General features: G+C 37.1%; 1 protein-coding gene across 1 annotated transcript in view; it reads left to right on the top strand.

The window, feature by feature from the left end:
• The window catches only part of LOC126298529 (uncharacterized), a 109,965-nt gene that overhangs the window by 72,757 nt on the left and 9,247 nt on the right, over positions 1-27,961 (top strand). Inside the window, exon 7 of the mRNA XM_049989889.1 lies at positions 7,936-8,015. Coding sequence (XP_049845846.1) covers positions 7,936-8,015 — 80 coding nt within the window. The remainder of the gene's footprint in view (positions 1-7,935; positions 8,016-27,961) is intronic.

The raw sequence follows: 27,961 nt of genomic DNA, 5'->3' as shown, positions 1-27,961 counted from the left end.
AACAAATGGCGCTATGGGATACAGTGTGTACAGGAAAGTCATCCACAGTGATTTGTATCTCCACACTGCCAGCTTCCATCATCCCTCACAGCATGAGAACGTGATATATACACTGGTGCACAGGTCCCTTGAAATATCAAACAAAGAAAGCCTACCAACCACTCTAAGGATTTATTCAACAAGGACTGCTATGGTTGGAGACAAATCCAACATGCTGTCAGGCAAAAGGTACAGGTCCAGCAAACAGAACATGACAAGAACAACAAGACAATAATGTATCTGCTGAACACTGGAACAGTATTGATCAAAATTGGCAGAATACTGGTTCCACACAACATTAAATGCATGTTTCATCCACCTCCAAAAACACGTGCAGTGAAATATGACTTGGGGTTCCACAAACCAGGTGATTAACATATTCCATGTAAATGCAATAAGGTATACATCAAGCAGACTGTGTGGACAACTGAAGACAGATGCAAGAAACACAGAAAACACATCAGACTTAAGCAAACAACAAAATCTGTGGTTGCAGAATATTGAATGGCTACAAGGGAGTCAATGAAGTATGAAGAAACAGAAGTGGTGAGACCAACCTCATCATTTTGGGACTGTGCTCTGAAGGATGCTATTGGAATATGAGCAAGTGATTGGCTGATCAATGGTGACAGTGGCTACAGCCAAAGCAGAGCTTGAGACCTAGCATTCAGCCAACTAAAATCACAGTATCAGCCAAGAGCCACTTCCAGGCACGGCAGGGGCTAACGGGGGCTAATGAGCACTACAGAAGCATGAGGGCACAGGTCCACATCCAGCCTTTTGTGATGCCCACCCACCACCTCCACCCAATGCAACATGTGACCAGGTTGTAGGGGAAGGGGTGGGAGTGATCACAATATAAATGAGACTTGATGTAGTGAATATGCTCATTCTACAAGTATCAACTGGAGATGACAGTATGGTAGGCTATTGAAATATTGTGTTTCAAAGGTGACTGCACCTAGCAGGCACCTGAGAGTAGTGCACACAGTTGATTTGCCAGGAAAATTTAATATCACATTCAAAGTTTTTGTTTCTTCTCCACGAACTTCAATACTTTCTTGAAATTTTTCTTTGGATTCCTTTTACTGCTTGCTCAATGTACAGATTGAGTAACAGTGGCAATAGGCTACAACTCTGTCTCACTCCCTTCTTACCACTGCTCCCCTTTCGTTCCCCTCAACTTTTATAACTGCCATCTGGTTTCTGTACCACTGTATATAACCTTTCACTCTCTTTATTTTAACCCTCCTCTCAGCTGGAACACCCTCTTTGAAATTCTGAATTTCTCAAAATCTATGAAAGCTATATATTTAGGGTTACTTACCCTTACCCTATCTTCTTAGATAAGTTGTAGGGTCAATATTGCTCTGCATGTTCCTACATTTCTCCATAACCCAAACTAATCTTCCCCAAGATTGGTTTCTACCAACTTTTCCATTCTTCTATAAACAATTTGTGTTAGTATTCTGCAACCATGATTAATTAAACTGCTAGTACAATACCAGTCACAACTGTCAGCACCTGCTACATTCTTCTTGAAGTTTGAGGGTATTTTGCCTGCCTCATACATGTTGCACACCGGGCTGAATAATTTTGTTATGGCTGGCTCTCCCAAGGATATCAATAGTTCGAAGGGAATGTTGTCTACTCCAAGGGTCTTGTTTTCACTTAGGTCTTTCAGTGCTCAGTCAAATTCTTCTCACAGTATTATATCTCCTATCTCATCTCCATCTACATCCTTTTCCCATTCTATAACACTGCCTTCAAGTTCATTTCCCTTGTATAGTCCATCTATATACTCCTTTAATGGTTCAGCTTTCCCTTCTTTGCTTAGTACTGGTTTTCCATCTGAGCTCTTGAGACTCATACAGCTGCTTTTCTTTTCTCCAAATGGCTCTTTGACTTTCTTATAGGCACTATATATCTTTCCCCTAGTCATATATGCATATTTCTTTCTTTTGTTCTCTATTCATCCCTGCTCAGCCATTTTGCACTCCCTGTCAGTCTCATTTTTTAGATGTTTGTATTCCCCTTTACCTGCTTCATTTTTATATTTTCTCTTTTCATCAGTTAAATTCCTGTATTATCGAAGGATTTCTACTAGGCCTTGTCTTGTTATTTATTTGATCGTCTTTTTCCTTTATTACATTTTATCTCTCAAAGCCATCCATTAGTTTTCTACTGTATTCATTTCCTCTGTTTCAGACAACTGTTGCCTAATGCTCACTCTGAAATTCTCAATAACCTCTGGTTCTTTCAACTTATCCATGTACCATTTCCTTAATCTTCTACATTTTGTAATTTCTTCAGTTTTAATTAAGAGTTCATAACCAGGAAATTGTGATCAGAGGCACATCTGCCCTTGGAAATGTCTTCTTTATTCATGAGCACATTTCATTTCTTATGCATTTGACACATTCAGCATCATAACAGTTACTGTGAGCTTAATCAATGGAACACATAACTAACTAACTTTTGCCAGTTCATTTTCTCCTATTATTTTTCTGACCTTTCCTCCTTCTACTGCCAAGTTCCAGACCTACATTATAATTAAATTTTCCTCTCCCTGCACTATCTGAATAATTTCTTTTGTCTCATCATACAATCTTTCAATCTCTTCATCTTCTGCAGAGCTACTTGGCATATAAACTTGTACTACTGTGGTGGTGTTAGTTTCATGGTTTTTTTTTCTTGGCTATGATGTGTTCACTTTGCTGTTCACAGCAGCTTATCTGCATTCCTATTTTCTTATTTATTATTATGACTTACTTCTGCATTACCCCTATTTGATTTTGTATTTATAACCCTGTACTCATTGGACCAGAAGTCCTGTTCATCCTTTCACTGAACTTCACTAATCCCCACTGGATCTAAATTCAATCTATGTATTTTCCTTTTTAAATTTTCAAACCTACCTGCCCAATTAAGGGCATTAACATTCCACACTCCGACTTGTAGATTGCCAGTTTATTATTCCTGGTGATGATGTTCCCCTTAGCAGTCCCTGTCTAGATATCTGAATGGGGAGAATATCTTACCTCCAGAATATTTGACCCAAGAGGATGCTATCATCATTTAACCATACCCTTGGCAAAAATAACAGCCGTAATTTCCCCTTGTTTTCAGCTGTTCTTGGTACCAGCACAGCAAGGCCATGTTGGTTAATGTTACAAAGCTTTTATTTATTTATTTATATCAAATGTCAAAATATGCTGCTTGTTTCTAATTCTTTTGAGAAATTACTTTTGAAATACTGCTTTGTTATTTGATTAACAACTCAAGGCTTTGCAGATGTCATTAACATTGAATGCTGTTTTATCTTGTGATAATACACACATGTAAAATACAGAAAGATGTAAAATATGTTGCACTACAAATATTCAGTTGATCTACCACATTTGTCCCATTACACCATGTGCATCTTGCTTAAATGTAAGGCCAGGATGGCTTACCATTAATGGCAACAAAACAGGATATAAAACATTGTCCACATACTGCTGTGCTCTAAGAGTGCTGCAGATGACAACAAAAGGTGTCCTGCTATGAAATGAAATGGAACCCCAGATCATCACACCTATATGTTGGGCCGTATGGTAGGTGACAGACTGGTTAGTATCCCACCATTGTCCATGGCATCTCCACAGGCGCCTTAAGCCTGGAATCTCGTTAACTGGAGTAGAACTGTCTTCAGTCATCAGCCCCACTTCAAACTGAGCTCTGATGACCAGCAAAGACATATATGCACAAGCTGCAGTTAGTGGTGGGATACCAACCTGATCATCACCCATCATACTACCCAACAACCAAGTGTGTTGGGTGAGGATGGCATTTCATTTCATAGCAGGACCCATCTGGTTGTCATCAGCAGCCCCCTTACAGCACAGTGATACGTCAATGATATTCTATGCACAGTTTTGTTGTCCATCGCGGCAAGAAATCTTGGCCGTACATTTCAGCAATACAATGCCTGCTCACACATGGTAAGACTTTCTACTGCTTGTCTTCATACTTGCCAAACCATACCTTGGCAAGCAAGGTCATTGGATCCCTTCCCAGTTGAGAATGTTTGGAATATTACAGGCAGGGCCCTCAATCAGCTCAGGATTTTGAAAATCTAACATACCTAGTGGATAGAATTTTGCATGATATCCATCAGGAGGACATCCAACAACTCTATGAATCAATGCCTAGCTCAAAACTGCTTGCATAAGAGCCAGAGGTGGATGAATGCATTATTGACTTGCTCTGTTTGTGAAACTCTTTCTCTTGAATAAATAATCCAGTTTTTCTAAATCTGTAATCATTTGTTTGTCCATAGATGGATTTTGTATCTACCAATTTTTGTTCTATTCAAATAATTCCTTCATAGTCTTTTTTTCCATTAGAGTGTAAATTTGTTTTTGTACTATTCTTCTACCACATGGCATGTGCATCCTGTCATTACCACAGCTGTTACAATTTCTTTCCATACCTGCCTGGTGGATAGTATTGGGCACAGATGGTGCAGTCATTCATTTGTACTACATAATGTGGTGTGACCCCTTGAGGCAATCCACACTCCAGTAAAATGTTCCTTGTTCTTTATGGCAGTTACTATTTCATCTATTAACTGTTCTGTGGCTACTAAAGTTGATTAACTGTGCTGTGGCTACTAAAGTTGGTTTGTTTTTCATATAACCATTGTAATTCTCAAGTATTAAAGTGTGTTAACTCAGGACTGTCATTAGTCTAGTGTAAATAACTTTCTGAAGTTATGCAGGTGGGACTGAGATGAGTCAACAGCTTTCAATCTTAAATTTATCACCCTTCTTCTAAATCAAGGTTACTTGTGCAATTTTTAGATTGTCAAGGAACTATACAATGCAATTACATCAATTACTTCTGTGGCCATGGCATCAGACAGGTTTCCTAAACACATTTTTAATGCACTGATAGGCAAACCATCATAGCCTCTGATTTTGAATTTTTTTAGTGACCTGACTATACACTGATCAGCCAGAATATTAGGGCCACCTACTTAATGACTGGTATGTCAACCTTTGACATGGATAGCAGTGGCATTGCCTCATGGCATGGAAACAATGAGATCTTGGTAGGTCGCTGGAGGGAGGTAGCACCACATCTGCACACACAAAGCCATCAAATTTCCATAAATTCTGGGGAGGAGATGAGTCCTGACGCCACAAACAATTACATCCCAGACGCATTCAAATGGATTCAGATCTGGTTGAATGAGGGTCCAGCACACAACTGTAACTTGCCAATGTCTTCCTCAAGCCACACCATCACACTCCTTGCCTTGTGACATGGCACATTATCTTGTTGAAAAATGCCATTGCCATCAGGAAATACAATCATCATGAAGTGCGGTATGTGATCCGCAACCAGTTTACAGTACTCCTCGGCCATCATGGTGCCTTGCATAAGCTCAATTGGACCCATGGATGCCCACGTGAATCTTCCCTAAAGCATAATGGAGCCACTACCAGCTTGTCTCCGTCCCACAGTACATATGTCAAGGAGATGACAGATTCACGCCCTCCAATCTACAGGATGAAGAAGGTCTCAGGATTCATCAGACCATGCAATGCTCTGCAACTGCACCAATGTCCAGTGCTGATGGTCACATGCCCATTTCAGTCATACTTGCTGACGTCATGGTTTTAACATTAGCACATACATGGGTCATCAGCTGCCCATCATTAGGAGTATTTGGTACACTATGTGTTCAGGCACACTTGTACTCTGCCCAGCATTAAAGTTTGATGTTAGTTCTGCCACAGTTTACCACCTGTCCTGTTTTACCAGTCTGCCTAGCCTACAACATTTGAAATCTGCAATGAGGGGTAGCAGCACATTCCTACGATCTCCGGATGTGGTATAACCTTGGTTTTGCCACATGTTGAAGGCACTTGCCACAACACTCCTTAAACACCCAACAAATCATGCAGTTTCTGAAATGCTCATTCCCTAACTCCAGACCATCAGAATCTGGCCTCAGTCAAACTCAGATAGATCATCAGCCTTCCCCATTCTAGCCACAGACAGCATCCTCACTGATACTACATGCACTGTGCATATGTCTGACAAACATTCATTCCTTGCCATGTGACACTGCTATTACCTGGATGGGTTTATATCAATAGTAGGTCTGTGGTCATAATGTTCTGGCTGATCAGTGGATATTTTATCTCTCTGCTCTTATCTGGGGCCAAGTATTTAGTTTACTTAACTAGAATGCCCTTATATTTATCCTGGAGATTGCTGAAGTGGTCATTGATGGATTTTCCAACAAAATAAAAGTGTTTGCTAAAAACATTTACAATCTGATATTGCCAATCGATGGTTGTGGTTGATGATAAGATCACAATTGCTTTATCCTTTCAATTCCTAAAGCTGGCAATATTCTTGTCAGGCCTACTGCTGGATCATAAAATCATCTAGGCACTATATTTCAGTGGTCCATCTGGCTGCCATATTCAGGTGAGAAACTGTTTGCTAACCTTTCCAGAACAGGTTTATACCATTGAAGACACTATACACCATTGAAGACCGACAGCGCATGCACCATAAATTGTAGCTGCTTCCCCCTAACACAAGTGGAGGCACAGTGCCCCAGTGGTGAAAGTGGCAAAAATAATGAATAGCTATTGAGAACCTCTATCAATACTTTCTGTTTTTTAATGTCAGGTAAAACAGGGTTGTGCATTTTGCTTGTCTCTGTTTATAATGTTGTCTGCAAGTCTAATTTCAGTTCATGGTTTTGAGACACAGTCCCAATAGTGAGACACATGGGCAAGCATTTGTGTCTCATCATACATCATCCCATGTCCCTTGGTTGGACAGTGCTCTGCTGCAACAGTTTTCTCAGTGTGTAGCACTGGTGCTCAAACATCTGTAATGAAGGTGTGAGTTGTTTGGCCAATACACACTTTTCCACACTGTGAAGGCATTTTTTAAGCGCTGGATTACTTTAGCAATAGATCATCTTTTACCAAGTCAAAGAGTGCTCTAACATTGATATGATATCTTTTTAAAATCCATTCTGTTTTTGAAGGTGGTAGGAAAGCAACTGATGTAGATGCATTTTCTACTAGTTCTGTCAAAAGTCCAGACGCAAGGGCATGATAGATCTATTTGTCAGTGTAGACTTTCTGCTTGGGCACAAGTTCTAGCTTTCGAATAAAGTTTTCTGCATCCAAAATGGCATAATCCACATTGCCAATGTCAGTAGGATGCCCGTGCATTGGTATGATAGATGACAACTTGCTGCATGCAGATACTGGTGCAGATGTGTTGGTTTTCAATAAACATTTTGTTCCAGAGGCCTGTTATCCCTTCTGTAGACCATTATGCCTAGAATAAAAAAAACCTTCTGTCCCTTTTGAACTTTATTGTGAACTTGATGCTGAGATGAAGGAAATTAAAATGATCGCAGAAATGGTTCAGAGTGTCTATTCCATGTGCCCACATCATAAACATATCAATCACCAATGTACCTCCAAACACAGGTGGGTTTCAAAAATGCTGTGCTTAGCACCTCATCTTCAAAATCTTCCATAAATAATTTGTTGACTATGAGGGATAATGGAGTCACCAGAGCCACTCAATCAGTTTGTCATTGAAAGAAACAAATAAGTTGACACCAGCACATTACATCAGAGATTCATTGCTTCCATGTCCAGTTTTTAACTAGTTAATATTTTAAGTCACTTCAAGAGAAACCCATGTACAAAGCATGTGACCTTTGATGTAGTGCCTGTGTTGAGGAGACAATGAAATGTGACTGAATATTTACAATGCTAATGATGTATCAATAGAATAAAGTTTTGTAATATTGTAATATATTTCAGAAATAGATTTATACTAAATCTGCATCTCTTTATTGTGTAGGGTCTTCTGTGCCTGGAAAGATAAGACTACAATTGAAAGCTATTTTGCAGAGATGGTACAGAAGAGTACCATGGACTGCAGTAAGTACTTCCTAACATCAGTTCTTGAGGTATCAATGACAAACGATTAGAGTTGCATGTATAGCATTGCTTTACACACCTAAGTTTTCTCTGTAAATTGTATACTTTGTCAGTTTCATTTCTTCTTCTAATTTTACCTTTAACTTGAAAATATTTATCACATTGGCATAGAGCAACAACATGTGCTTATAATTTAATATGTAGTATACAGTCTTATTTACACATAAAAATTTATGAAATTTTACTGTGTAAGTGAAATTTTGGACAACATACATTACACATTTGTTGAGACAATGGGAAATTTGATGAAACATTTGTACCATAATCTAACAAAAGTCTCTCTCTCTCTCTCTCTCTCTCTCTCTCTCTCTCTCTCTCTCTCTCTCTCTCTCTCTCTCTCTTTCCCTTTCTCTCATTCTTATTTTGAAAGAAAACTGAAATAAAGAGGACTCTCACAGTGCTGAAATAGTTATTGACTTGATGAGAAGCACTCATGCAGGAAAGTATCCAAGTGTTCTGGATGGTATTTTTTAAGTAGACTCTATAGCTGAAGCTTTTCTCCAGAGGAAGTTTGGATGAATTCTTTACAGGTCACCAACTTCTGTTTGAGCAGCACTAGTAGTGAAGATCATCTGTTTGTTTTGTTTATTATATTACAAGCTTTCTTTCTGAGTTTGAAGTAAGTTCCTTATTGAGCCTTGCCTGTGTGCTTCCATAATTTGATTTTTAATGTCTTGTGTGTTTCTGCATTTACGAGGCATAGATTTATGTATATTTACTGTGTAGTATATATTTATGCTGTCCTTAGCATCATTCTTAGAAAATTGTACAGCATGAATAGGATGTGAGCAGAGTTGGAGTCTGTCTTACTCACAGCTCCTCCAGGTGGTACTGGCTTTGGTCATGTAGCTTGAGCCATCGCCTATGGGCACCACTGCAGGGGGAGGGAGGAGAGAGGGCAGGGGAGAGGGGAGAAACACATGGATCCAATGGATATTCAGCATGTGATATAGTTGGCCTGGTTACTGCTAGCATTGAGGTGAACCCTCACCTGATGTCAAAGGGTAGGTAATTTCAAGGTGTGACAGGCAGTGAAAGACATTCTAGGAAACAGATCTTAAGGTTTTCCCAGTTTGTCTGAGAAACACTTTTCAGGTAAAATCTGTGTCTAATAATGGCCCTGAGCCAGTTGCAGTTGTTTGCCCTGTTTCAGAAGATGCCTCTTGGCTTGCAATGTTAAGGCATTCATAGAGGGTGAAATTTTTGGTGACTGGGAGCTCCAATGTTAGGTGCAAGATGGAGATCATTAGTGATATGGCTATGAAAGAAGGGAGGCAATCCAGTGTGTGCTCCATTTGCATACTGGAGTAGGAGAAGAGTCATCCTAGATATGGAATGGGCCTTCTGGATGCTATGAATAGCACAGGGTTGAGTCAACTCTAGGTAGTGACTCATGTCAGTATCAATGAATGAGATGTGTTGCTTCTAATCAGAAGAAGTCCTTTCTGTTTTCTAGCAACTGTATGAGGTGGTAAACCCAGACGGTGTAGCTTGCAAGATGAAGGTGGAATTCACCATCTGTAACATCACTGTCTAGACCAATTGTGGATCTTTGGTGCACAGGCCAATTGGAGAGTCTGAATCTGAATCTTATATGATTCTGTGAGCACTGCAGATTCCTTGATTTGTATCATAGGGTAAAGAAGTGTTGGCATTCACTTAACAGATCAGGAGTCCACTATGCATAAGAGGTGGCTGCATTGTTATTGTGGATCATATGGAGTAGACTAGGTTAGATAGTCTTGGAAAGGTTCAAACAGGAGTACTGTCTCAAAGAGCACAGGTCAATTTCAGGATGAGTATACACCAAGAAAACGCCAGCAACATAGTTTTAAATTGTTGTAGCTGTATTGATAAAGAACCAGAGCTCCAAGTTTTCATTGAAAGAACTGAAGCAGAAATCATTATAGGTACTGAAAGATGGCTAAATCCATAGATAAGTTCAGTCAAAGTTTCTACAAAGGATCTAAAAGGTTACAGAGATTATTGACTATATTCCATTAGTGGCAGTATCTTTATTGCTGTAAAAAGTGGTATCCTTTGTAGTGAGATTGAGATAAATAGATGCTGTAAGTTAGTATGGGTAGAAGTTCAACTCAGCAATTGAAATAAATCAACAATTGGCTACTATCACAAACCCCCATGTCAGATGATATTGTTGAGTAAATGACCAAGAAAAATTTGAGTCTCATTTTGAATAGGTGCCAACCTGTGCACAGTCATTTATGTCAAAAAATTTGCTAAATGGAGTAGAATGAATTTTGTAACACATAGTTTTTCAATTTTCTCTTGAATTTTGAAGTTTGAAGGGCAAGATTTTCTTATGTCTGTAGATAAAACATTGAGCAATTTCATGCCTAAATAATTTACTCATTTCTGCACAAGAGTGAAATTTGTCTGTTTACTATGTAAGTCTTATTTTGATCTACTATTGTAGATGTGATGTGTACTACTGCAGTGAAGAAACATAAGTCACTTAATAACAGGAACTCTTCTGGTCCAGACTGCATACCAATTAGGTCCTTCAAGAGCATCTAATGAAACAGCTCCAGTTTTAGTAATCATCTTTGCTCACTCAGTTAAAGATCAGTACATAAAGACTGGAAAGGTGAACAGGACACGTCGGTACACAAGAAAAGAAACACAAATAATCCACAGAATTATAGACCCACATAACTGACACTGATTTTCAGTAGTATTCTGGAGTACATACCACTTTCCAAAATTATGGACTACCTCAAAGAAAATGACCTATTGCCATTTAACCAGCACAGATTCAAAAAATATCATTCTTGTGAATCACAACTGGCTCTTTACTCACATTTATGTATATATCCTTGAGCTGTGATAAAAAAGTAACTGGAATTTTTTTTGATTTCACAGGCTGTCTCCATCTGATTTTCATTATTTTTATCTTGTTCATAATCAGATGATCCTGATGTATGTATGCATTTTCAGCTATTTTGAATATTTAGTTTACCATTGACAGTCAAAACGATGATATGTGTTTTTGAGTGCTGTCAAATTTTCACTTTTGAAAAAGACAGATCAATAAGTCTGCATTAAATTTTCTTGAAAAATGGATTAAAGTGGGGCACAACATTCAAAATGTCAACTATGGCTTTTGCCAAATCTGCTATGAGTAAGACAAGAGTTCACAAGTGACATAAACATTTCAAAGATGGTTGAGAAGACGTTGAAGATGATTATCACCTCGACGTTGCAGCACATCAATCACTGATGACAATGTGGGAGATGTAAAGAAAAGGGTTCTGGAATTTCGCTAAATCGCCATAAGAGAGGCTGCTGATGATAATGGCATATCCTTTGGCTCATGCCATGCAATTTTTTGGATGCTTTGGGTATGAAATGTATAGCAGCAAAGTTTGTTCCGAAACTGTTTAAATTTGACCAAAACTGACGTTGCGTAGACATCACTTAGGAATGGCTGAATGACATCAACAATGAACCAGATCTTCTAAGGAAGGTTATAACAGGTGACAAAACATGGGTATATGGGTATGAAATTGGAACCAAGGCCCAATTGTCACAGTGGAAACTGTCTGAAAAGCCGAGACCAAAAAAATTCGACAAGTTCAATAATGTGTTGAGGTTCTTCTTGGTGTTTTTTTATTAGAATGGAATAGTGCATCATGATTTCCTGTCTAGTGGTCATACAGTTAGTAACAAATACTGCCTGTTAGATGTATACTGTTTGGGTACAGCAATCCAAATAAAATGAACAGAATTGTGGCAAAACAACTAATAGAAATTGCATCATGATAATGCTCCCACTCACATCTCAACACTAGTCCATGATTTTTTGACAAAAATTAAACTGTTATGTTGCCTCAGCCACTGTCTTTATCAGACATGGCCCCCTGCAACTTCTTTCTATTCCCAAGGCTGAAGTGAACCGTGAAAGGGTGTCATTTTTCCACCATTGATGAGATATAAACAGAATTGTTGAAGAGAAGAAAGCTGATATTGATGTATAAGTGTAGATTCTTTGAGAAAATCAAAAATTCTCATTACTCTTCTATTACACCTTGTATACACTGCCAATCACTGTGAAGTGGATGGCAGAGGATATAACACACTGCACCAGTTATTTTTTCTTGTTTCTTGTATACTGTGACAAATACAGCACCTCCATTTCCCATTGGCCAAGTCTTTCAATGTACACATAAATTTTCCCCAAAGATCTCACTGCTGTCAACTTGAAGCATTAACCAGTTTTCTGTACACAATATTATGTGAACTTCTCAGCCTTTTAGGAGTGCTTCAAACTCTGGCATTTTGTTGTCAATCCTTTGGCAGTTAACCACTAGTATTTTAATACTCTCACCTGTGAGGGGCATTTCTTGAGGTCTTATGCTGATACTTTTCAGTTTACAACAGCTATCTTAAAAAGATAATAATAAATAAAAAATAAAATAAAATCTTGTGTGCACAGCCCACATGATCATCTACCTGTGTAGTTTGTCACAGAACCTTTGCACTATATGGTTGTAGAAGCCTGTCATTTGACTCAGAACCAGGGGAGCATGATCTATTTTGGGGATAGTCCTCTGAGCTTCATGAGCAAGGCTAGTATTTTCAACCTTCTGTGCTAGTCACTGGAATGGTCCAAATATGACCTCACAGCCCTGACAAAAGGCATTGTTTATCCCATTGTGTGGTACTTGAAGTAATAAGTGCTACACAAAAGGGATCTGTAGTAGATCCCATGTTTTTAGATTCCCAGAAAGCTCTTGACACCAGTTCTCACAAGCACCTTATAGTCCTATTGTGTGCCTATGGAATATCATCTCAGATGTGCAAACTGGATTTGTGATTTTCCATCAGAAAGGCCACAGTGCATAGTAATTGATGGGTAATCACCTAATGAAACAGAAGTTATTTCTGTGGCTCCCCAGGGAAGCATTATATTACATCTGCTATTCTTAATCACCATATGAATAATTAAGGAAGTAGTCTAAGCAGCCCTCTCAGATTATTGCAGACAATGACATCATTTACTCTCTAACAAACTTATCAGAAGATCAAAATTATTTAAACAAGATATATGCATGCTGCAAAAAATGTCAATTGACCTTGAACAATAAAATGTATGAGGACCAAAATAATTCCATTAAATTTCAGTTACAAATTAAATGATAAAAGTTTAAAGGTTATCAATTCATCTAAATACCTGAGGCTTACAATTAAAAACAGTTTAAATTGAATCCATCACATAGAAAATGTTGTGGGGAATAGCAAACCAAAGACTAAATTTTATTAGCAGAACCCTTAGAAGATACAACAAATCTCTTAAAGAAACTGCCTACACTATGCAATCCAATATTGTGAGCAACATTCCCTTCTGAAGTGATGTTGCACAATATGGGATCTATACGAGATAGGATAGACAGAGATAATCAAAAAAGTTCAAAGAAGGGCAGCTCACATTGTATTGTCATGAAACATACAAAAGAGTCTAACAGATATAATAAGCAAGATGAAGTGTCCACCATTAAAACAAAGGAATTTTTGTTGCTGTGAGATACGAGTGTTCGAACTTTAAAAGTGGCAACCATTTATTTACAGCTCATGCAAAATAGATACATGTTTCAAAGTTTTACTGACCTTCAAAGTAGTCACCAGAATTGTGCATAACCCGTTGCAAGCAATGTGGAAGTCATAGGATACTCTTAGCAGTGGCAGTTGTCTTGACAGTCCGAGTGGCGCGGTCTATTGCCCAACGAATTTGTAGCAGTTCTGAAGTGAATCCTGTGAAGTGCTTCTTCAGTTTAGAAATTGAGCTGAACTCATGAGGACTTAAGTTAGGGGAGTGCAGTAGGTGGTATAGCATTTAGCAGCCTCATCAGTCAAACAAATCAGTAACAGCTTGCACTGTACGTGCTTGAGCATTGTCCTGCAAAATGATGGTCAGGTCCTGCAGAAAGTGTCATCACTTCTGTCTCTAAGCTGGTCATAGGTTGTGTTCCAAAAATGAACAGCATAGAGACAGAAGTGATGACACTTTCTGCAGGACCTGACCATCATTTTGCAGGATAATGATCAAGCATGTACAGTGCAAGCTGTTACTGATTTGTTTGACTGATGGGACTGCTAAGTGCTATGCCACCTATTGTACTCCCCTGACTTAAGACCTTGTGAGTTCAACTCAATTTCTAAACTGAAGGAAACACTTCACGGCATTCACTTCAGAACTTCTACATTTTTTGTTGGGCAATAGATCATGCAGCTTGAACTGTCAACACAACTGCCACTGCTAACAGTATCCTATGACTTCCACATTGCTGGCAACGGGTTACACACAATGCTGGTGACTACTTTGAAGGTTAGTTAAACTTTGAAAAACATATCTATTTTGTATGAGTTGTAAATAAATAGTTGCCACTATTAAAGTTCCAACCCTTGTATTTTCATGGAATTTCAATGCCCATCTTTCTCCTTTGAATGCCAAAATATTTTGTTGGTTCCCACCTATTTAGGGAAAAATTGCTCCTTATTTCAAGTTTGCCTTTGCTGTCTACAAGGTGGACTCTCTTTGAGTAATTGTTCTGATGGGGGTGAAACACATATAAGGACTTCTGGTAGCATGACCTTGTTTCATTGCCAGGCCACTTGATCCATGTAAGTCTATCAATCCATTGTCTTGTTATCTTATTGATTCATTTAAAGTCTTTCTTATTTGTTTTTGTTCCATAGTAAACAGAAGCTGGCTTCATCATACTGTGTTTCTGATTACAAATTCTCAAATTCATGGGTATACTGCTCTCTGCATTGCAGTGTAAATATGTTGCTTGTATTATTCCTGATTTCTGCTTGCATCCATAATACTAAGCAGAGTAAATGATTCCATATTTGTTTTTGTTTCATATGAAACAAAAGCTTGTTTCATCAGTGGTGTTCTGTGGACTTATGTAAATTTGTTGCTGCTTACAAATTAATGTGAGAAGTGCTTGATTTAAATGCACTGCAGATATATTGCTTTTATTCTACTTTACTTTTGTTTGCATGTGTTTTGAATACCTTATTACATTTCATGGAGAAGTCTATGTTAGCAATTTTTGGCAGAATTGGTATTAAACTTTATTACATCTTTTTATGAAATGAGTATGTAATTCTGCTTTGAATGGTATTACTTCTTGCCACTGATTGCAATGCATTTCACTGTGATTTGCAGATAATGGATTTAGATGTGTTTTTAGTGACTAGAGCATTCTTCCTTGCAAATGCTGAGAATGCTACAGTATTTGCATTAATGTGTTCACAGATTGTTAAGAGGCACTAAGAATACATTTTTGCAGAAATCAATGAACTAGAATCATCCTCACAATCCAATGAAAAATTCAGAGGCATCCATTAAATGCAGTGAAGTATGAAAAATGGATGCGAAAAAGTGATGTACAATACTAGTGATATATTTACAATGTGTTCAATTCAAGCAGTTCACACATGGGTTCATAAGCACTAACAAATAGACATCAATCCACAGAAGACCATGCCATGAAACCAGCTTTTATATGAAACAAAAACAAATATGGAGTTATAAAAAGCAGGCGTTCATGGTTGGTATCTCTGTTGTTGCTGATATCTGATTTATGATTATAAGACCATGGTCCAAGGCAAAAATCTCTGTCTAACATTTGGTCTTCCACTGCTGGAGGCTTCATCAGAGGCTTTAAGGACTCAGAAAGCTGTAACAGTCTCAAAACAAGCTCAGCAAGCCAAACTGTTTATATGTATTCATGCAATAACCAGTCCATTACATCATCAGACCACTCCTTAGCATACATTAGTGTCACTCCTTTCATCTTAGGCAGTGGTATGATGGCATCATGAACTGACCATTACATGGATACATATAAACAGTTCAACCTGCTGAGTTTCTTTTGCACCTTTAACAGCTTTCTGACTCATTAAAGCCTCTAATGAAGTCTCCAGCAGTGTATAGGGAAACATTAGGCAGACAAATATGCCTTGGAACCACGGCCTTATGACCATAAATCAAATTTCAGTAACATTGCAAATATGGAACATTTACCCCACCAAGTATTGTTTATGGAGTTGAGCAAAAATTAAGCAGAATACAATCAGCATATTTAAAATGGAATTCAAAGTGTACAATAGACACCAGATCATCATGAGGAACAGAATAGGATGAAACCAGATGCTCTGCCACATCATGACAGTTGATTTTTAGGTTTTGACAAATGCTAGAGTGGAATTAAATGGTCACATAGCCCAATTTGCAATATTGGGTTTTAAGCAAATAATTTTACATTCAAAAGGTAACCATGGGATCAATTAAAAAATTTTACATGACTGTCAACCTCATCTATAAGATTTTTATCTTAGTTTTTCATTGACATAATTTGAATACCTATATTACTTAGTAAGTTCAGAAAAGCTTTCCTAAATAGACACTATACTGACAGACTATTAGGCCCACCTCAAAAACATAAATGAAAAATATTATCATCTGATACTCATGTTTTGAACAGCAAGAATACAGATTTTCACACCATATTTTCCCATATTTGAAATTCACTGCCAGGCCACTGTGAGTGCTACTGTCATTCTTTGTTTCTGTATCATAGCATGGACCTTGTACTTCTCACAATTTGGTATTTGTGGTTATTCTTTTTGTCTGTATATGCTACATGATATGTTTTGATGAAAACAAGAATTATGAACCATGTAATTGTTATGTACACTAAGGTGAGAAAAGTCATGGGATAGTGATATGCACATACACATATGGTAGTAGTATCACATACACAAGGTATAAGAGAGCAGTGCATTGGCACAGCTGTTATTTGTACTCACACGATTTACGTGCAAAGGCTTATGGCATGATTATGGCTGTGTGATGGGAATTAACTGACTTTGAACATGGAATGGTAGTTGGAACTGGATGTAGGGGACATTCTGTTCAGATATTGTTAGGAAATTCAATATTTCAAGATCCACAGTCAAGAGTGTCCTGAGGATACCACTTTTCAGACATTACCTCTCACCACAGACAATGAAGTGACCGACAGCCCCCACTTTATGACTAAGAGCAGTGGCATTTGTATAGAGTTGTCAGTGCTAACAGACAAACAACATTGCATGAAATAATCACAGAAATCAATGTGGGACATGCAATGAATCTATCTGTTAGGACAGTGCAACAAAATTTGCTGTTAATGGGCTTCAGCCTCAGATGACCGACATGAGTTTCTTTGCTAACAGCACAGCACAGCACAGCATCTCCTGCATCTCCTGCAGGGACTCTACTGGGCTCATGACCATATTGGTTGGACCCTAGATGACTGGAATATGTGACCTGGTCATATGAGTCCTGATTTCAGTTGGTAAGAGCTGATATATGGTTTGAGTGTGATGCAGACCCCACAAAGCCATGGACCCAAGTTCTCAACAACGCACCATGCAAACCAGTGGCAGTTCCGTAATGGTGTGTACTGAGTTTACAGGGAATGGACTGTGTCCCCTGAGACAACTGAACTGATTGTAGACTGGGAATGGTTATTTTTGACTACTTGGAGATCATTTTCAGTCACTCGTGGATTTGGTGTTCCAAAACAATGATAGAACTCTAATGGATGATAATGTGCTGTGTCACTGGGCTACAATTTTTCACAACTGGTTTGAAGAACATTTTGGACAGTTCATGCAAATGATTTGGCCACCCATATCAACCAACATGAATCCCATTGAACGTTTATGGAACATGATTGAGAGGTCAGCTTGTGCACAAAATCCTGCACCAGCAACACTTTCGCAATTATAGATGGCTATAGAGACACCATGGCTCAGTATTACTGCGGGGGACTTCCAGTGACTTGTTGAGTCCATGCCATGTCAAGTTTCTGCACTACATTGGGCAAAAGAGGTTTGACATGATATTAGGATGTATCCTATGACTTTTTTTCAACTCCGTTTATATTTTCCATCACTAACAATGCTCTGCTAACAGGTTATGGACCCTGGACAGTTAATCTGTGCAGCAAATTATGTATGCCATCCTATCAGAAATATAAATAACTGGACAACTGCATTACATTATGTGACCATGCAGTGAGTGGTACTTGTTATGATTTGTGTTTTGTTAAACTCATCATCATATGAACTCTCAGTTTTTGGAAGCAAACAGTTACATGATTCAGTGTACATGAATTCAAGTTGCCAAAAATGTTTTCAAATGTAAGTTTGATGAAAACCACTAGTGGTGGTGGTGGTGGTGGTTAGTGTTTAACGTCCCGTCGACTACGAGGTCATTAGAGACGGAGCGCAAGCTCGGGGTAGGGAAGGATTGGGAAGGAAATCGGCAGTGCCCTTTCAAGGGAACCATCCCGGCATTTGCCTTAAACTATTTAGGGAAATCACGGAAAACCTAAATCACGATGGCCGGAGACGGGATTGAACCGTCGTCCTCCCGAATGTGACTCCAGTGTGCTAACCACTGCGCCACCTCGCTCGGTACCACTAGTGGTAGACAAACTGCAAGGCAAGAATGATTACAACACACACAAGTTTGGGATGAAACTCATTCTAATGCATGAAAAATTAAGAGACAATGCCATTGGTATAACTGCTGCTACAAATGCAGAGAAGGTTAAGTGTGCATGGACACTTATTCTTTAGTATGTGGATCAGTCTCTTTATGAACATGTGGGAAACACAACAAAGGCAAAGGAGCTTGTGATACTCTGTAAAACCTGCTTGCTGGTGACAGTAGGTGGATGACTCTGTGGAATGCCCTGTTGGACATTACATTATTCACACTTGAATGAAATGTCCAGAATTGCATAACTCATATTCTGGATGTTGCTAACAAACTACAAAGAATATGCAAAATAGTTAAAAAAGAACTAATTGCACTCATTATGTTAAGAGGGTTACCAAAAGTTTGTCTGTCTTAGCTTATGGGTCTAGATTCCAGTACAACCGATGAACATTTCACATCAGAAAACATCAAAGCAAAGTTGCTAAATGAAAATGCAGAAGAATATCTGAAATTGGAATAAGATGGTGATGATAGCACTTTTTCATAAAACTCTGTAAGAAATCATGGCAGAGTTTCTCCAAAAGCAAATGAGAATAGAAGAAAATAAAATGTTTTAATTGCTAGATATGTGGTCATTCCAAGTCTAACCATCCCCAGGAGCAACTATTGTCAAACAAGGGTTCAAAGGGAGCAGACAAGTCATTGTTTTGTGCACTTGATGTGTCAGATTTCAGCCAGAATGAGTGGACCGTTGATTACGGAGCATCGTCGCACATGACTTCAAGAAAGGAATGGTTTCAAGATTTTGTACCAGAAAATTAAAAAAAAAGTTAAGTGTGTCGATAATGTTGGATTAGTAAGTGAAGGGAAGGAAGATGTTGTTGTCAATTCACTAGGTAAATCTTCAATCAAGAATGTTATTCTTGTTCCTGGATTAACCATTAATTTGTTGTCAGTTACTGCTTTGGTTAAGAAAGGCGTAAATGGTTTTTTTTTTTTTTTTTTATGAAGATAGATGTCAGGTTTTCAAAATGAGTTATCTTCATTGTTCTGGATTGAAGTCAAATGGTATTTACAAACTGAAAATGTTGAACCTGTGTTTTCAGATGAGCATGCTCTAACTGTTTGAAAATGAAGCACTATGGAAGACTTATGGCACTGAACAGGTATACTTTGGCATGTTAGAGCTGACACTGGTCTTAAGTTATGTTTACAGAGTGGAGGCATAATGTTGGAGTGTTGTGACTCTGAACCAGTTGACAAGTTTAAATCATGTGTGCTTTGTAAGGTGTCTAAATTTCCATTTCCTAAGGCTGGGGGACAATGTGCAACAGTGTCACTTATCTTGGTGCATACAAATTGATGTGGCCGCATACAGCAGATGTCCCATAATATATGGAAGTACATGTATGTCCTAGTGAATGATTACTCAAGAAGTCCATTCTTTTATTTTCCCAAGAGTACAGATCAAACATTTGATTTTTTTCTGTGAGTTCAAAGCTTTGACAGAAAATAGAGTTGGTGAAGAAATCAAAGCTACTAGAAGAGGCAATGGAAGTGAATTTGTGAACTCTGCGCTTGATTCATTCCTCAGATATAATGGGACTGAACATCAGATAAGTGTGTCAGAATGAAATGGTGTAGTGGAAAGGACTAACAGATCAAATTGGGAGATGTCATGGTTTATGTTACAAGAATTTGGTCAACCTAAGCACTATTGGGCAGAGGCATGCTGTAACTTTGTTCACATAAGCAACCATGTTCTTCACAGAGCATTAAATGGTAAGGCTCCACAGCAGTTACGGAAACAAAAAGTATCTTCTTTAAACCACCTGAAAGTATTTGGTTGTAGAATCTTTCTTCCTCTACAAGATCAAAACTGAAGAAAGTGGGATATCAAAGCTAAGGAGGTAGGTTATGATGAAATGAATAAAGGTTACAGACTAATTGATCCACAGAAAATAGTGAAAGACAGGGGTGTTACTTTCCTGGAGAATGAATGTAAGATTGTCAGTACCAGGGTACCAGCACAGCCAAGTGAACAGTATGCTGAACGGGACAAGGAAAACAGTGCTGGGAGTGACAGTGACAAGGCCAATCAAGATCCAGACATCATGTTGGATGCTCAGTGAGTGGTAGACATAGAGGAGGTGATACCAATGTACCCTGGTGCTCCAGAAGAGGACCAGCCAGTCAGCAGGTCAATCCATGCACCCAAACCAATGAAGTACTTACCTACTTGGTGAGTCATATTTCCAGTTTTGGTGAAGATCCTGTGAGTCCAGAGGATACCATGTTGAGGAGTGACACAGACGAGTGGATAAAGGCCATGGAAGAGGAAATAAAGTGTTTCCCAGACAATAGTGTTTGGGAACTTGTGGACACACATTGGATACACCAAAGAGTAAAAGTCTTGTAGGTAACAAGTGAGTATTAAGTTGGAAAGGGATACAGATGGTGCAGCACTCAATTGTGTTAGATTTATTGAGAAGGGATACACTCAAAAATTGGTATAAGTAATGATGAAACCTTTTTACCAATTGTGACATGTAGTACCCTTAGAGATGTCATTAGTTTATCTGTAAATCTCGATGTTAAGATTTAACATTTTGATATTAAAACTGCTTTCATATATGTGGACTTGGAAGAAACTATTCTCATGAAGCATCCAAATTGTTTTGTATCAGAAGGAAATGGCTATTTATGGTTTAAAACAGTCATCTAGACAGTGGAATGAAAAGGCAAAAATGTGATTTTATAACTAGGTTATGTTGCAAATACCAATGAGGGTTATGTGTTAATTAAAATGTCAGATAAAAAACTTGCAATTATTTCTTTGTATATAGATGATTTTTATATCTTCTGTAATAACATTGTGATAAAAGACAATTTGCATTTGTGATTATCTCAGCTTTATGAAGTTAAAGATCTAGGAGACGCAAAGTCCTGTTTAGGCACATGTAGAATTAGAAACTGGGGGAAAGACAATTTAAAACTTGTCCAGAAAGGTTATATTGCAAATGTCAGATTCAGATTCTTTACTAGTCATTCAGCATTATTACATGCATTACACATTGTCAGTTCACTTAATCCGTTAATTTTATAAAACCCATTTTTACATATTTAAGTTGATACTGGGCATTTCTAAAAATTCTTCTGATGAATAGAGTAGGTTTCTTAACAAGAATGTTAGTTTTTGCTAATCTGTTTTGTGGCAAGAACAGAAAAGTGCAGAGTCTTGTATTGTAGTTATGCCTTTGATTCATTACACCTAAATTTGGTAGTTCAGGAAGTATATACCTAACATCATCAAGAATATATTGATTAATAATTGTTAATATTCTATATTTAATGAACAATGTGTCCAATTATCTACCTTTGCCATTACTGTGATTGCTCTCTTCTGGATCACCAGGATCTCACTTACCTTTTTTTGTTGTTTCCCCAGAGTATTAACTCATACCTTAAAACAGATTGAAAAGAAAGCAAAGTGTGCTATCCTAACATAGTCAATTGTCACATAACACATCAGTCTCTTCAGCAGATATATAACTCTTGACAGCCTAACCACTATGTGTCCAACATGAGAGTTCCATGTTAGTTTATTTAAGTATGATACCAAAAAATTTTACATTTTGTTTTTCTATTTTTACAGTCTTTGACAGACGGAACCAAGTATTTCAGGTTTTTGCTCATTTAATAGTAGACCATTTGCATTAAATCATGATATTCTATTTCCTTTTGCCAAATTGATACTACTAACAAGGTATGGAGTACGTGGTTTACAGATAGGGAAGTTGTATCATCTGCATACATATACGTGTTTACATCTTTGTTTCCCAGTAAGTTGTTTGAATGTACACAGAATAGCAGTAGTCCTAATTTACATTCCCGTGGCACTCCATGTTGAAACTCAAGAGTGTTTGACAGATGACTTCCTGAACTCACGACTTGCTTTCTTTTATTAAGGTATGATTTGATGAGTTTCAAACTTTTGTCACATACTCTGCAGAACTCAAGTTTAGAGAACAAAACAGAGTGGTCAACACAGTCAGAGGCCTTGCTCAGATCAGATAAGGTTACCTGTATGTGAGCATGGTCCTCGAATACTGCTAAAATGTCTCTCATTAAGTGTTCTCTGGCATGTATAGTTGACTTTTCTTTTCTGCAACCAAACTGTGATGCACTTAACATATCATTTAGTTCCAGGTACTCATGCATCTGCTAATACATTATGCATTCGAAGACTTTGGCTAGTGAAATTGACCTGTAGTTTGCTGGATCACATTTGCTACCCTTTTTAAAGACTGGAGTCACTTTGGATAGTTTGAGAGAATCAGAAAAAACCATTCTATGAGACATACATTTATAGAATATGTTAATGCTGCTGCAATGTAATGTATTATTTCTTTCAGTAGTTTGATGTATTCAGAATAATACATTTCTGTGAATACACAAATTAAGGGCAATGTAATTATTATTTATATTTTCCATTACTAACCACACTCTGGGAACAGAAATGACCATCATTATACAATGAGAGAAATCAGAGTTTGCACATAAAGAGTTAGTGTTTACTTTTCTCCACATGCTTTGGAGAGTGGAACAATTGATAAATAGCCTGAAAGTAGTCCGATGTGCTCTTTGCCAAACATTGGGTACTTTTTCAGCTCCATATTAAGTGAAAATCAGCACCTGTTTCTTTCATGCACTATTTTTTTCGTAAATGTTTTACAGTTTTGTAGTTTATCACAGTTAATGTAGAATACGTTCTAAACAATTTGCAAGTATTTCAAACAATTTAGGATGTATTGATGTTTATAAAGAGTAGTAATAAAAAATTGAAGAAGAAGACTTTTTATAATGCTTCTTCAAATTCAGAGAGCATTTTACCAAATTGGAAGTGTGATTTATTCATCCCATGATGTACATTTGTACAGGAGGCATGTCAAAAATTTATAATACAGTTTTTTACGCTAATATATAATAGAAATAAAATAAATAATAACACTATAATGACACTTCTTGGAATATGTAACACATTGTATCCAGCTCAAATTTCCAGTTTGTCCTGTATGAATTCATCCACTGAGTAATAACATTTCTGTGTCAGTGCCTCATATAGCTTTCTTTTAAGTGGACCTATATTCATCTGCATTAACTTGTTCCATTTTAATTTATTGCTAATTATATATAGGGATGGCACAGTTAATATTTTAAGTTTTCTAAGTAATAAATGACATGGTTCTTTATGATTTGCAGTGCACATATTCTGAATCTTTTTTTTTTTGTATTTTTAGTATTCACACTGTGTTTAGTTAGTTACCCAAAAAACAATGCCATACCTAACAAATGATTCAAAGTACCTTGTAAATGCTACTTTTTGTGTGCCCATATCAGTTGCAGTTGACAATATTTGTATTGCTCATTTTGTTCGCTAGGTATTCAATGTGTGCCTGCCAGCTCAAATTTTTATCTACCTTTAAATATAAGAACTGAGTCAAGTTCTTCTACATTTTAGTTGTGAGCAATCTTAATCTCCTCACATTTTGACTGTTTGGTTTTTGAATTGCATCCTGTGAGTCTTAGACATGTTTGGATTCAACCCATTTAACTGAATCCAAATTTCTAAGAAACTGAGGATACTGTTCACGAATTTGGGAATTTTTTCTGAATCCTGATTTTCAGCTGATACAGAAGTATCATCTGTGAAGAGAACTGACGGGGAGCTGATATTCTTGTCTGTCTGTGGCAGCTCAATGAACAATGCACAATGATCTGAAACACCTAGATCTAGACAAAATTTATACACATCTTCATTCACGTAACTAGTTATAACATTGTCAATACAAGTTGCTCACTGACCATTGTCTCTGGTAGATTCAAAGAAATTTAATTTGAAACCATATTTCTGTACTAAGCCAGTGAATCTTGAAGTGTAGCTACTACCACATGTGATATCAATATTAAAATCAGCAGTTATTAGATTGTTTTTCTTTTTTTCTCTACAAAGGTCTTCTACCATAATTTCAAGCTTAGATAAGAATAGTTCTGTTGTTGATGTCCCTAGGATTCTGTACACTGAGATCGTTTTTAAATTTGCTAGTGAGTCCACTATTTCTGCACAATAGCTCTCAGTGTCCTCAGTAAACCAGTGCTCAGTTGAAGAAACAACTGTAATGTTTGCATATTCTGACAGAATGATTTCCAGTTTGTCTATTTTGGAGCTTTTATTGTTTGAAACATGACTGTTTAAACCATTTATATTCCAGTGGAAAACATATCTACTTTGACTATTACTTATAGGCTTTAGCACATTTCTTGCCAGATAATGGTTTGATTTTGCCTTTCATAATGTTACACAAGTTTTTACACTCCCATCACTACTTATCACTTTATTTTTTTATGACCTGGCAAGTATCTATGAACATCTTACTGAATATTTTTGAGCCCATCCTATTCAGATGTAGACCATCTTTGACAAAACACTTTGCACTTAGAAATTTGTTGGAATCAATGAAAACAACTTCCTAGATTATTGCACAGTTCTTTAATATTGCCAGTTATTCTTTGCACATAGCTGTCACTAACTGATCCCCTGTACCCAGTACCATTGATTATTATTCTCGAATTCGTGTAGAGGCTTCTGGCTGTTTGGATAAGGTTCCTTGTGTGGTTTATAATGTCTTCTTTGCTGTTGTTTTGAAGGGAATTTGTGCCCACATAGATAAAAAACATCTTTTGGACTTCTGTTATCATACCACACATGAGAAGGAAACAAAATTTTTACCAGATTTGTATGATACAATAGCTGAGATACTAGATCAATTTAATTCAGCACCTTTTATGTATTAATATATTATTATCTCTTGTATCTTACTTTCTAGAATATTTTTCCTAGCTATAGTTTTATTTCTCTATAATGTACTTGAAACTGCCTAAAGTTTTGGTCTACTGGACAGATGTAGAGAGATGCAAGTTACAGAAAGAAAATTAGTGCAATTCTTTATGTTTTTAGGGAGACATGTATACATAAATTCTGGAAAATGCATCTTACAGGATACTTCGCATGAAGATTTGAGAAATATTAAAATGTGCCTCAGAACATTTCTGAAGCATAGTCTTCACCTTCAAGCTCCAATTTGCATTCCTTGTAGCACATCTTGCTTGTTTGATGAATGTATATTAATTATATTTACGTTCACATTGATCAGAGAAATAACCATTAAATTCTTTTTGTGCTATGACATTAGTAGGGAGAAAATGCATTTTACATAAGTGAATATATAACTGCTTGAAGAAATTATATCTGCCCAGCAATAGAATTTTTCACTTAACTCATCATTTATGTGTAAAATTGTGGGGATATTGTGATATTATTTCCTGATCACTTATTGAAGCATTTTCTTTGATAATGGAACTGATGAAATGTAAATAACTAATTCTGTTGATTTTCTGGATGCAAATGAGCAACAAAGTAGTAGAAAGGGTTTAGCACCCACTACAAATAGCATTACTGCTAACAGAAATATTTGAACCATTAGGAGGTGAGGCATATTAGAATTTCTTCCCTAAAGAGGTGATACATAGATTCCTACCAATAGTATGGACTACCTTTTTTGTAAATTGGTTACCCCTGACTTTTGTTATATCAAAGTTCTTGATGTATATTATTGTTTGTATTTATTGCACAGTAATGAATATCTGCATCCAGCAAAATCTGTAGCACTTATGCAACAGATGTGATGTAAACAGAACATTTCTCGAAAGTCAAAATACGCAGACACAAAGATGAACCATTTACAGATGCTGAAAACCAGCAATGTTAGCAACGCATTCAATACATTCCAAACAGAATCACTGGAAGCAAAAATTTGCATTTCTTTGCAAAATCTTAATGGATTTCTATAACTGAAATATAAGGGTAGGGCAGTGTACAGGACTATAAATCTAAAATTTACTATATGGCTGTAATTTTTCATTCTAAACCTAATACAGTGTATGTAAATGTAATCAGAAAGGGCCATAGAACTAAATGAAATTATTAAAAAATCTAGTTTTTTGTCATTCAAAAGTGCATGGTGTTCTTAAGTGTAAATTTCAGAGTAATCATGTGGATGTAGGTGTAAATTCATTAGACTGTAGCATATCACAATTTTACATTATCTCAATGTTTATAGACGTAAACTAAAGTTGTTTCATTATATCTGATATAATGAAGTGTAGGACAGAATTACTAATCAAAATGTGCTGTAATCCTCACTGATGGAATGATACAGCTACTGCAGCTCACAAATAAGAATTTAGGGCTGCACATACAAATAAATCATGCACCACAATCAAAATACATGTTTTAAGTTCTTTTACACATATTAGATATTTCCTTTTAGTTTCAATGCCTAGAATTTGTTTGCAACATAACAGTATTCTACAGCTAACCAATGGTCCTGCTGAGAAATTCCTGCCAGCCACCTGTTACACATTAGGGTTATAGAAATTCTTACACAGAATAGGAGTTTTCAAAGAGAAACTTTTTCGGTTTGTTTTCACACTTTACTTTGGTGCCAGTCAGACATTTTATGCCATTAAGTAAGTGACTCCATTGTGCTGTGCTCCTCTTTCTGGGTTAAAGTCAACTGCAATATGGAGCAATAAATGTCATTTTTTTCCTCTGGTATTGTTCTTACATACATCACTGCCCCTTCTGAACTGCAGTGGATAAAAAATTTCATGAGTCAATGAATAAACTATGAAGAAGTAGTGAAAATGCTTCACTTCTTAGACAGAGGTCTACAAAATGACTACAGGTGAGGGCCACATATTATTCTTTAGAGCACATTTTTGAGTAATGAAGACTTTCTTTCTTAAAGATGAGTTATCTCATACCTTTATCAATATAGAGATGAGGTTTAGTGATCACACTGTACTTATAGCAACTATGATTAAGAAAGTTAATAAAGGCCAGGAGTGTATTTCTGCTAGAAAGAGCATATAAGCAGTATTTAGCACCTCACTTAGACAGTGAACTGACATCATTTATTTCCAATAATATGGTGGTAGAGGAATTATGAGTAAAGTTCAAACAGATTCTAAATTGTGGTCTGGAGAACTATGTGCCTCATAACTGGACTAAGGACAGAAAAGACCCAACATGGTTCAACGATGAAATTCAGAAAATATTGAGGAAGCAAAAGCTGTTGCCCTTTCAGCTCAAAAGAGAATGTGCAAATGATGAGAGACAATGGGTAGTAGAGATTCAGGCATCTGTTAAAATCTCTATGCATGTAGCATACAACATCTATCACTGTCATACTTTAGCAAAAGATCTGGCTGATAACCAGAGAAAATTCTGATTCTATGT

The sequence above is a fragment of the Schistocerca gregaria genome, chromosome X (genome assembly GCF_023897955.1).
Source record: "Schistocerca gregaria isolate iqSchGreg1 chromosome X, iqSchGreg1.2, whole genome shotgun sequence".
NCBI lineage: Eukaryota > Metazoa > Arthropoda > Insecta > Orthoptera > Acrididae > Schistocerca > Schistocerca gregaria.
The sequence above is the reverse complement of the archived record's forward strand: the minus strand, read 5'-3'. Positions and strand labels throughout refer to the sequence as shown.